The sequence below is a fragment of the Phaenicophaeus curvirostris genome, chromosome 3, assembly GCF_032191515.1.
Source record: "Phaenicophaeus curvirostris isolate KB17595 chromosome 3, BPBGC_Pcur_1.0, whole genome shotgun sequence".
Classification (NCBI taxonomy): Eukaryota; Metazoa; Chordata; class Aves; order Cuculiformes; family Cuculidae; genus Phaenicophaeus; species Phaenicophaeus curvirostris.
This window is the reverse complement of record NC_091394.1, coordinates 10,674,164-10,687,129: the sequence shown is the minus strand read 5'-3', so window position 1 is coordinate 10,687,129 and position 12,966 is coordinate 10,674,164. Positions and strand designations below refer to the sequence as shown.

The 12,966-nt window shown below is 36.4% G+C and overlaps 1 protein-coding gene across 1 annotated transcript in view; it reads right to left on the bottom strand.

Annotated features, from left to right (window-relative positions):
• Window positions 1-696: 696 nt before the first annotated feature.
• The window catches only part of CLPTM1L (CLPTM1 like), a 28,667-nt gene continuing 16,397 nt past the window's right edge, over window positions 697-12,966 (bottom strand). The window contains exons 10-17 of the mRNA XM_069853352.1: window positions 11,307-11,372; window positions 10,210-10,260; window positions 9,517-9,599; window positions 7,683-7,717; window positions 7,307-7,362; window positions 7,180-7,224; window positions 4,247-4,362; window positions 697-2,969 (exon numbers count right to left, since the gene is read on the bottom strand). Of these exons, the coding sequence (XP_069709453.1) occupies window positions 2,885-2,969; window positions 4,247-4,362; window positions 7,180-7,224; window positions 7,307-7,362; window positions 7,683-7,717; window positions 9,517-9,599; window positions 10,210-10,260; window positions 11,307-11,372 (537 nt within the window). The 3' untranslated portion in view covers window positions 697-2,884. The remainder of the gene's footprint in view (window positions 2,970-4,246; window positions 4,363-7,179; window positions 7,225-7,306; window positions 7,363-7,682; window positions 7,718-9,516; window positions 9,600-10,209; window positions 10,261-11,306; window positions 11,373-12,966) is intronic.

The following is a 12,966-nucleotide window of genomic DNA, read 5'->3' as shown; positions in this document are numbered from 1 at the left end:
ACTGATATCACAGTTTCCCCTCTGCACTAAGAAGAAATTCTTAACTATGGCTATTATCATTGGAAAACTGCATTTATCCAGTTTAAGAGGGGAAACAGTCAGTCATTGGCTTCTGGGAAAGTTGTGCTCTTTCTGACTTCATTTCTCAACTCCTACAGCTGGATTGAATAACTTGGATGGTTTATCAGGGAAGCCTGATTGGTCTCTGTAAGGGGTCAGGGGGAAAGATGCTGTGCTGGTCCTGGATATGCTCCTAAGGTCCCTTTCCACCTGCATTATTTTAGGTCTTGCAAAATTGAAAAACCATAAGCTGTAATGTAAAGGAGGACTGGTATTACTAATAAATGACCATGTTTCACTTCCTCAACATGAGATTCATCTTCTGATGGTAAACTAGAACACATTTACAAGCAGACAAATTACAGAATTATCTGACTTAATGCTTCTGGTGCTGAGCTGTAGATACTGTAGCTGACAATTTCTGGAGTGTAATGCTGTACAGAAAGAGAACATTCAATGACATTTTATATACAGTTAAGTTTTTCTTCTGCTTTACCCACATATAGAATCACTCTTTTGTCTTAAGCTGTCATTTCCACAACTAGGAAGTTAAAACATTTCATTTAATATCTCCAAAATTACACTGCTTACACAGATTTTCACCGTCTTCCCAACAACACAAGGTAACTCGCTAGCTTGTATTCCAAGTCTTTTATTTGGAAATGGAATGCATGAAACAACGACTTGAACAGGAAAGCCTTCCTAATTTTAAAGACTTAAAATGTTCTAATTTTATATCCTTTATGACTACTGTGTACGATATTATGAGGTCACTGTCATCAGAAATGCAAGACAGGATAAATTCACAGTATGTAAAGGTGCAAGAGTGATTTTTCAACAGCTACATATAAAATATTTGTGATCAGACATTAGAAATACAGGAATATGGTATCCTGGACTTTCAGAAGTTATTCTAGAAGAACCAATAACTTGTTTATTTTGAAATGGCACAAAAAGGGAAACCGCTATATGCATTATTTATATCAGGAAAAAAATTTCACGCACTTATATTCAATTATTATTAAATAGGAGTCCCAAATCAGTTTGCCTAACAGCAAAGAGCTCCTTCCAAACAAATCCAAATAGCTGCAAGATACAGTAAATGCAACCCAGGTTTTGCATATACTTAGATATGCTAGTCCCAGCTCCTTAATTCCATTTAACAGTGTAGAGACCTTAACATGAACAGAAGTTAAATATTCACTTCAAGGCTCCTTACCACTGCCAGTAGCATGTAAGGACTTCAGTATAAGAAAAGAGTATAGATTGTGACACAAGGGCTTAAGCACATTTCTGTGTCTTTTTGGGACCCAAGTATTTATATGTTCAGACTTCTTCAGTATCAGAACTAGATAAAATCTACTTTGTGAAGTAGCTGGACAATAGGAGTAGAGCTGCATCGTTCCAGGTTATTACGTTTATATTTTCAATCAATGACAAATTGAAGTTAAATAGTGTTGCACAAACAGCATGCAATTTAATAAAAACTTAAATAAAATCATTAGCATTAATGTGTAAACTTACAAAGCAAAACTAGAATTGGAAACTAGAATTGTGCCTTTTGGAATTTATTAACTGAGTTTTATTTGCTGCTGAAGGGAATGCACTCTGTATTCCACTTACTAAGAAACATGCTTTTGAAAATCTAGAACCATGGTTTCTAGATACAGCCATGAAGTTTGAATTTTTATATCAAACCTCAACCTGATTATTTTTACTCATTTGAAAGAAACAGATAAAAATATCTCCCTTAATGAACTGTTCGTGTGTATCATGGATTTTAAATTGTGTGAAAGGCAGACACCTGTTCTTCACCAAGCTGCTTTTTTTTTTCCTCTCTGTATCCAGGCAGTTTGCTGTACCAGTATTGTACTTGAGCAAAATCATCTTACTTGAATGATGTGTGTTTCATCTTATAAATAGAATGGGACGGGGAGGGAGAGGGGAAAGACCAAGGAATTACTCCCTTTCAAACATGAGAGAACTAGCCTATTAGGTACTGAGGTACCACACGATGAAGAGTTTAAGGTGTGTTAAGAGACTTTCCTAGCACATAACAATGACCTGCATTATATGAATGCCTGCTAGGCCAAGAAATCAGGAGGTCTGTCAGCGATGAAGGATTTATACTAACTTAGATACATACTGAAAGGAATCACGTTACAGTTTTTCACATCTTCATTCAGTTTAAGACAACTGAAACCCTCTGCCATGTTGTGGGCTAAGAACGTGGCAGAATTAGAATTTTAACAACCTCATCTCTCTAATCGTATATTTCCAACAAAATTTTTTTTTAAGCATTGAACTTAAATGCCCACATACAACTTACAAGTTAATTGTGATTTCTAGAATTTCCATTACCTCAATTATCAAATGAAAATGATTTGTAATCCAATATTACACATTTTCGACAGCTTCCAGTTTAGCAATAATGCTCAATTCTGCTGAAACACACTGGCTTATTTTTTCACTTTCACCTAGTGGCAGGGGCGCCACGCTTCCAGTTAGTGACTTGTCTTAAAAATGTAGATTTGGATATTAATCACAATGGTCAGGACACTGACGCTTTCACCAAACAGAAGTTTAAATGCAGGATGTTTGTTTTATGACATCAGGCAGACTGCAGATCTTGTGAGGACAAAAGAGCATCTTGAAATAAGAGCATATCAAAACTAGATTTTGGCAATATAGAAGATGTATTGTCCATGTAGTTCTGTCATAAGCTTTAAAAATACTCTTATTAAATAAGTCTTTCCTTCCTTAAGACAAGATAATACATTAAGTCAGTAAGAGTCCAGGGGTCAGTATCTTCTTCAATTTTTAGTTATTCTCTATGAGCTTTTTTTCTTGGCTTTTCTTCATAAGATTCTCCATACTCGTTCACTCTGCTCTTATCCACAGGATAAAGCCTGTCAGAAAAAAAAAAAAAAAATCACTTACAATATTGTCTGCTACCTGAACAATTAAGAAGTTCTGTGCTACTTAGTTTTAAAAGTGAATTTCCTTTTTGACATAGTCTCTATTCCCATTTGTGGTAAAACCCACAAGAGTTTTAAAGAGTAGCTATGGATCCATCAGCATCTTCACATTAAAGCTTAATCAGCTGTCTCGTAACAGGGCCTCTTAGGAGATGTATTAGCTCCCCTAAAGCACTTCTGGAATATTTCTCAAGCAATCCAGGATACCTCTCAAACTTGAAACCAGTGTTCAGCCCCTACCAGAAGTTGTGGAGCTCTTAACTTCTACAAAAATACCTTGGAAGGGGACATATTTTACTACACTTGTATGCAACCATATAAACCCAAAACTGAAGTTTGCATTTAGTATTAATGATAAATGTACACATCCATATATTCTGCTACAATGTGGAACTAGGTTTAAGATTGTTTTTTGCTCCACACCTAAATATTTCCTCTTGGCAACAAGAATACTCTTTCTGCAGCTTCACTTATGAACAATGTTTCCATGATTACTGCATACAGCCTTCTTCCTCATCTGATTTTAGTTAAAGAACCTTAAACTTGCCAGATACTCAACTTACAATAGAATCTGGTAACTTGTGTTTTGGAATCTAGATAAAGAGGAAAGCAGAGCAGGGCATCAGAAAACATCTGTTGCTAGTGCCTTGCAGAGTAACTTGGAAAACACACCTCAGATACTGAGTGTTTATGTAGGCATGTGGCCTTCAGCAAGGGTTAGAAGCCCAGAACTCCTAAAAGGATTTGTGAAAACAGGCTTAAGAGTTGTTCTCCTTCACCTTACTTCAGGTATTCATGTTTCAGGTTAATTTTTTTTTGTAACTTGCAAATGTGAAACTATCTGCTCAAATGGAGGACTGCTATTTTGGGAAGGAAGAAGAGGTAACTGACAAAAATTCTGTGAGTGCTGTGAGAAGAGGAATTTCTTGACTACTCTCTTAGCATGCTAGAAAGGGTCCAGGAATGCTGTCAGTTATGGAAAAGTACTTTACTCCTCTTATTTGTATTGAGATCTTCTTTCCAGAGTCCCCTGCTCAACATTCCCTTCATCAGGTATATACACAACTACCATTATCCAGACCGTACTATGTATGGTATAAAAATTATACTTGAAGTCAATCCCAAATTATTTCATAGTTCTTTACAGCAACAAAACTGCAATCATCTATAGCATTGTAAAAACTGATGAATATTAATGAAAGGCATACCATCTTTGGTAAAGATAGACCAGGAACACCACATCATCTCTAAAGCATGCCAGCCTATGAGATGTTGGCATAGTGATGATAAAAGCAAATATATCATCAATAAAGGTGTTGAATGCCTAAAAATAAAAGAAAAGTACACTTCAATTAGCTGTGAAGAAAGGAAGTCATCTGTCACACAAAGCTACAGGAAACAGGCTTCCTAGAACTCCAATTCTCAGTAGGAATGAAGACTATTTTCATATTTATAACAATACTTAAGGGTTATGTTCCAAAACTAATTAATGCAAGCTTTAAAGTGCTTTCTTTTAATGAAGGCAACACTGTCTGCTCCAGATCACACAATTATAGTTACGAGTACAAAGAAAACAGGACTACTTAAGGTAAGTAAGAGTACTGTTATGCGAGGGGAAAAACATGAATTCAACTTCAGTGAAACGTTTCAAAGAAACTGGCAAAAAACTTTTAGTTAGTCAGTACTCAAATGACTGAAGATCTATAAAACATCAATTCACTTTCATTTTCTGCGGGAATTTCAGATTTGTGTAAAAACTTGTTAATTTACTGCTCTTACAGTCTTGGAAAGATTTGAAAATATTTTCAGTGCTCTCCTCCATCATTATCAGAGACAATTTTCTAAAATAATTTCAACTCAACTAGGCATACTATAGGATCTGTTTCTGAAGCAATAAAGAAATCTTTCCTCGCTACTTCTTCCTAAGTGAGAAAGTTTAAATTCCAAGACATCTGCAGGGAAAGCATTGCAAACAGGCTCTGAGCATGCAAAGACAACAGTATTTTGTCAGAGAAGGTAAAGAAAGTAAACAGAAGGACAATTCATCTGGATCTGGCTCTAGCCTACAAGGGAGGATGAGAAAATCCTCTCTTACAGTGCATCATCTCTAGTGCTCCTCATACTGTGCAATAAACTGTTTCACTCACTAAGAACAGCAGGAAACAAATCCAACAAAGAATGTTCACTGTTGGGTTAACAAACTGAGTCAATGTGGCTTTTTCTTTTCAATATTAGCAAGCTGCAATGTATTCTGTAAGCACAGAAGGACTCGCTCTTCCAAATGAACCAACATTTATACGATAAAGCGAAGCATTAGCAGAAAGTAGGGGTGTTGGACAGGAAAGAGTCCCTATTAGTTACAACGGCAAAGCTCTTTCTGGCAAGTCAAAACAAACACACCAATCTGATGAGGTCAAAGGATATGGATGGCACTTCTCAAGCCTGTGCAAAGGTTTTTCATGGAACAAAAACAATTTGGCAAGCTGGAAAAGGTGCCTTTTCCAAGTCAACACCCAAGGGAGTGATCCTACAGCGATGAAAGGGAGAAAAAGCTAAATGTTTCATCCTTCAGGCTCTTGGGCAGCCCTCATAAACCACTGAAACGGAATGCATCAAGGCAGCCGCCAAACAGTATTCACTCTAGTTAGTTTTCTTTTGAGATTACCTCATTTTAAGGTACTCCTTGTAAAAGTATAAAGACCATAAATGTAAAGTCTACAGAAACTAGAGAGCTAAACTGACCTTAACTTCTGCCAATGTATTCCAAAACAGGAAAAAGTTTAAATTAAGGAGAAAAAAAAAAGGCACTCTAAACAATTGCAGATGAGACTTCAGACTATTCTTTCCACTCTTCAAAGTACAGAGGACAGCAAGAAACTTTAAATATCCACAACAAAAAAAATGTATTACCCCCTCCAAAGACCAATTTGTTAAACATAATTGAAAACATCATACAATTCTTTCTACATACACATAAGACACTGTTGTGGGTAGCCTCAGGCATCTTAACAGGAAGCAATTAATGCTCTGTAAGATAAGGCTATTCAGGAAGAAAATTCTGCTGCTTTAATGGTTACTTGCTTGAATACTGTCCCTTTGTTGTCTACTTAACTGCTGATGTCTCTGCTCAGTTATTGTATTTTCTTGCTGAAATAAAGTTGTGACTGATATATATTTAACTCTTCTATTACGAAACATGCTGATTTGCCTAGTATACATCTGAAACACTCGATGTTTTGACTATATTTCCATATCAAACACTGTTTAGTTGCTATTCCGCTATCAGCTGTATCTCAACATCTTCCTGGATGCCCCACGACTCCTTAAAAATATTAAAGCAGCGGGAAGTTTAGCTATTGCTGTAGACTCACAGAAACGGAAAAGCTATGAAAGGCACCTCAAATTTTAAGATTTTAGTTCTTTTGCCCCAATTCAGAATTGGACATCATTTCTTGAGCAGATTTTAATACTGTTTCTTTTAAAGTACTGATGCATACCAGCATAAAGGAAGAATACGTTAATGTATTTATGAGTGGAAGCAGAAGAAAACATTGCATCAAGGTCCTTGTGATTCCAGCACATCCATCTAGTGCTTCTCAGGACACAATGATCGGGAAAATAAATGAAAGCACAAAAATCCTGATGACTCACAGAAGTGGGCAAGGATGGAGTCAAAATACTATCAGAACAAGAACAAAACCAGCATGTAGCTATCAACTTAGGAAGATTGTAGGAGACAAAGGAACTCAACAGTGGGTGGCCCTTGTCCTCGAAGTCAGCACAAGGAATCCTGACTGCGGTACAGAGGTCCATCCATCTCAGTGCCTGAATGCTACGCAGACCTCTCAGACACATACATGGGTGCTTGTGGGTATGCAGGTATTGAACTATTAGTAAGCTGCAAGACAGCTGACAGTAAAAAAACCCAACGTTATCATCAAAACTAGGTTGCGGGTATTTTCATCATATGGAATTCATTATGAAAAATGGCAATCAATGTTCCTATTTTTTAACGACATTTGTAAACAAATTTGGTTCTACTATCAGTGTAGATCTTCAAACAAACAAAGCGCTGTCATCTTAAGCTACATAATACTAAGCGGTTTCTTTAAATTCTTTAAAAAAGTAGAACTTTACTTACTTTGTACGTGAAAGCCTTCCACGGTAAGTGTGCAACAGATTTCATCTAGGATTAAAAACATCAGTTTTTAATAAATTCTCAAAGAAGAAACTTAAAAAAGTAGTCTTTTATCACTTTTCAATCTTACCTTGTAGTTTACAAACAGCTGGGGCAGCATAAACAGGAATCCAAAAGCATACACTCCTGAAAATGAAAGATGAAAAATTTAGAGACAAACACAACTGAAGTAAACCACAGAACTACACTTTTCATTGTTAGGGATTTACACCCATTTTCCTAAAGAGAGAAGATGCATCTAATCCTTTTTGTTTCCTTTTGGTTTGATTCTTCTCCCTTTCTCAATCACCATGATAATTTTGGAACCAACAGTCAAATTCTTGCTCTATATTACACTGAACCAGCAGACAGTAATTAATATTCTGCTTGCCCTCTATTTGAAGGAATCTTGCCCTCCATTTGAAGAAATATGAATAGTAAAAAAGAAAAATTAAGAAGGGACTCACCATTGACAAAGCTGTTAATCAACCAGGAGTACCAGCTACAAACAAAGACAACAGTCCAGTTATTTTTTTAACCTGAGCCAAAAATATATACATGTAATTCATCCTCTACATGACTGTATTATGACTGCTCCAAGAAATGGCTGTGTTGTCAATTACTTTATACAAGAACTAAATACCTGGCACTTCCCTTTGACTAAGAACGGCTCCAAAAAATGTGCTAACAGTTTAAGCAAAGGATGTTTATCCGTGCATCCCACAATTTTGGAGGGTTTTATCAACTGCTTTTATACTAAGGCTTCTGCACCTAAAATGATAATACTATGCATGGAACCCCAGCTGTATTAAGGCTCACAAAGGTACCACTGTATTCTAAATATGAAGAGATACTTCACATGGCACTGTAAGAACTGTCAAAATTTCAAGTAACAAATACCATTCAGTGCAAAACACTATAGCAGGCACTTAAAAAAAAGGTAAATACAAGGAATCTACATTTTTCCCTCCTTACAATCACAAAATCCTCCCAGATGTTCAATGAAGCACCATCTTAGCAACATAAGAATAGTGTTAGAGATACTGGTCAAATTCTGTACTTCTGCTTGCAACAGTAAGAAGGATTAGTAACTGTGATGCTCAAGTTACATAATTTAAAGTTAAACTTGCAAGGCTGTGTTAGTGACTTGCTAATAGCAATGTTACAGCAGCAGTAGCATTTTGCCAATGTGCAACCATCTAAAAAATGCATCAGAAAATGCCTGCGAGATTAAAGGATAATCCACTGTTTAGATTAGTTGTTCCACCATATTTCCTTACAAATATTTAACAAGGATAAAAATTCTGTAATATCAATTGTTTTCACTTTCTTAAGTTACAGGTCATAGAACACCTGGCATATAGTATCTCACAGTACTGAATGAACTTAAGAATTTTCTGAGAAAGCAGAATTTAAATGCACGTTTGTTAGCTCCTTACTAAGACAAGAAACTTTCAGAAAAATTATTTTTCTAATAGCCCAGAAATTGCTCCGGTTTCTACTACAAGTGCTAGGCCCACATATGCAACAACAGTAGTTCTTTCTGATGTTATTTCAAGCTACTACTTGCTCTCCCTCACACCCATTAGGGCCCTAAGGACTATTAAAAAAAAAATCTGTTTACAGGGCCATCACAACACTTGCATTTGCAGACTTTTTTCTACAACAGTCTCATGCCTGCATGCTTGCTTGCATCTCTCCAATATAAAATGAACAAGCCATATTGTTCTGAGTGAAAGGGGACATCACCTCTTCTTGAAATATCGAGTCTTCCCTTCTTTCTGAAGTATTAATATGTTGCTGTAAGTTCATGGCTCTAAAGGAATACAGAGCCCTTTCCTAAAAATGCTTTCACTTGCTTGCCATCCTAGCTATCATATTTAGGAACAGAAAAACCTTTTGGTCAGTGCAAGTAATTTTGCAGAAGTTTTTGCTTCTTTGTTATTGGACAGCTTTAACAACTGAAGTCCTCTCACCTCTCTTATCACATTATCAGTTCTCTGAACATTAATGGCAGCTTTCTCCCTCCTCTTCTGATTCAAAGCTTACTTCTGTATGTAAGCTGTTGAATTCTATACTATAGTAATATCAGGTTACTTGCTAAATGCAAGCCTGTAGCTTACAAGATGTTAAAAGCTAGACTTTTCAGCTTTAGATTGTATGGAACAAGGAAGTTTCTAGCCCCTAGCTTATGAATCAAGCAAAATAAAACACCTCATTTCCCATCATCTCCAATTAATTAATACAGGAAAAATAGGGAATGTTTCAATTCTGTACAAATCATTTATAGATTTACAGTACCTTTTGTATTTGACATTCAGCAAGGAGTAACCTGCACCTCCAATACACAGTGGATAGAGCAAGTATGACAAGTATTTCATAGCCTAACAGACAATAAAAATAGTTTGTTAGCTTACATTTTACATACAGCGGATTTGTCATGGCATTAACTAGAAGACAGCCATGTATTTTTTTTTTCCTGAAATTATTTTCCAAATGTCTACTATTATTTCCAGTATGCTTCCAGTTCTACAGGTGATGAAAATTCCAATGCTCAGTTCAGACTACCAAGGACCTTAGACCATGAGTAACATGAGGCAGCATTAAGATCAGAGTCTAAGAGTAGTTCTCTGCTCTGCTTAACTTCCTGATTTCTTTAACAACTTTTAGGAATCAGGAAGCACATAAATGTTACTCCAGTACAAATAAAAATTTTAAAATTAGTAAACAAAGACCCTTCAAGATATTTCTCTTCAGGTCTCTTCACCTGCAATTCTGCTTCTCAAGAGAAACGTTTCAACCTGACTCAGCTAACAAACAAGGCTTTCACTGTTCTTTCTAAATTACTAGAATGAATCTTCACTATCTGATCATCCATGTAATGATGATCCACTTGACAACTACGGGGAAAATGGAAAATTTACTTGTAGTAATACGGAGTGAAACAAGTTAATGTAGACTTTATAGATCAGAAGTCACAGGATTACCTCTTACCTGAGCATCATACTCCTCAGTTTTCTTTTCAGAGTCATTGTATGTTCCAAACTGCAACACATATGATATATAATCAAGTCAGAACTGGGAGGAAAAGCACTTGCTAGTCAGCTCCCCAAACAGATTTAAACTGCAAACTGAACTGCTCAGACAGCAAGCTACGTAAAAGTTCAAAGCTCTTATAAGCTTCTATACAAGAGAGTTACATAAATGTCCTGTGCAGCCTGCCAAATACAGTGTAAGGAAAAAGTTTACTTTTTTTTCCTTCACTTTTTACACCAAACATTCAGGATTTCTTTGTTTAGGAAAATGCTGTTAACATAGCAGAGTTCACAAAGTGAAAGTAAGCTCAAGTGGCTAAGAATCTGGCAGATACAGGAAGCCATTATTAAGAAACATAACCATTTTCACGCATGAACAGGTCAGTTACAAGAAACTGCGACTGTTTAAACACAGTACCTTGAATACTGACAAAAGAAGATCCAGAGCTAAGAGCCACTCAAGATGCATGGACTTCAAGCAGCACAAAACCACAGTACTTGTGAAGTAAACACTGAAGATTATACAACTGTTTCTCCTACCAACAAGGGAAACTTTCATTGTAGACTGTACTTTAAAAAATGTTAATTTGAATCCCAGCTGCCTCTGCATGTTTTACAGTCTCTGTCAAAGACTGTCTTGTCCCCAGAACATGTCACATCATCTACTAGATCCACAATGGAGAAGTTACACCTACAGTTTCATGAAAATTTCAGTTTCTTATTTCAAATCATGATGCCAGTTAAAAGTGCCTTTCCAACAGAGTGGCAGAAGCACAGTCCCACCTGTGAAGATTCAGCAGGACTGACAGAGTTCTGAAGTTTCACATATTATCAACACACACAAATAGCTTTTCTACAGAATTCATCAAAGAAATTAATAAGTTCAAGAATACTTATCCAGCTTTTAGATTAAGCCATCCATAAAGAGAACATGTACACAGGAAACTCTTATATTTTTTTTAACCTTCATTTCACTGAAAGCCAAATTGCAGAATAATCTGGAAACAGATGGAAAGCTCAAGAGTGTAATTCTTAACAGGCCAATGTCTACCATACCTGAATTTTGGGTCTCAAGCCTTGCCATTTGACTGTCATTTTCAGAGCTTTCTTCACTTTCCAGAGCTGTGATTAGCAAAACCAAAAAGTACACACAAATTATCCAAAGGAAAGTCTTATGGAGGATTCGGATACTCAGAATGAAGATCCTAGACTATCTATTTTAAACACCCACTGCATAAAGCCCTGACGTCACGATTGCAGCACACTGCCTGCATCTCTGTACAAATGAAATGATAGATCATCAGACAAATATAATATTGGTAGCATGCACTGTTAAGCTTCCATGTTAGATAATGTACCGTAAGTGATACCGTAAGTGAAATACTGCAGTCCTTCCAGGATATTTCGATTGCAGCACTTAAGTAGGGGTTAGCTACTTAACCAGCATGCACCCCAGGGCAAGCATTTAGAGAATTCTGCAGTAACCAGCTGCCAAGCAAGTTTTTACATGCCTTCAAGGTCAGCTGGGATCTGCATGGTGAAAATGACTCAGAACTCATAACATTAAACGTGGGGACTTAGATGGTCATTACATTGCATTATGTTACTTCAGGTGCACCGATATTCTCTTCTCACCCATTATATCTTCCAAACAAAAAGTGCAATATGGTAAAGACAGTCCTCTGCTGCCATCTCTGATGAGAAGTAAGAGAATTTCTTATTACAGAAGCAATGCCACTATTAGTACTGCATGGGAAACAGGTGTTAAAAACAAGTTGTGAAAAAGCTGTTCCTGGCAAATTCCTTTGAGATGTATGGTACGTATGTTCAGTTCCACCTTGAGGCAACCATGTTGTCTCACCGTCACGTGAGAAGAGATGCGTAACTTCAATAAAACCTACAGAACATTTCCCCTCTATTTAAGTGTCCTATACAGTGTTCCTATATAACCCTTTCCCCTAGCCTGCAATCCAAAAGCAACATAGGAGGAAATAAGGTTCATGAGAAGACCACAGGAGCTAAATTATCACAGCAACTACACATCTCAGAGAGGTCTATTTAACAGATCTTTGGACAGCTCCAAGAGGAACCTCAGACTGACAAAATGACCAAATGAGATCTGGATCTGCCTCTTCTTAGGCAACGGCAGCTGCAAAATCAATCTTCATTATACAAGACAAAAGCAAAACCTTAACAGTTTTAATTCAACTTAAATCCTGTAGCATAGCTGATCATTCTTGTTACCCTACCATACATGCCTGATCTAGTTTTCCATTAAAACTTCTTAAAAAAAAAAAGTGATTTAGAGACCAGAACCATTTCTTTCTTCTGTTAAAATTTCAGGCAGTTAAAGGAAGTTTGAAATGCAAGACTAAATTTCTGTTTATAGGAACAAAACTGCCAGTAAATCTGATACAGAAAACTTAACACATAGTAACGACATCAGACTTAAAAATCTCAACTTACTGAATAATAATGTTACAGTCAATGAAATGATACTGTTTAGTGTGACTACTGTTAGCAGTTTTTGCAAGATTCTAATCTGTCTCATTAAATAAGCTGAAATTTAAGGATTGTGTTGTGAGTTTGCATTCGACAGTTTAACCACTAACTAAAAATTATTTTTTCTTTCCATGGGAGTGACCGGCAACTATAATGGATAGTAGTCAAAAATTCCACATGAGAGTCCCAAATTTATTTTTGAACACTGTGAAGT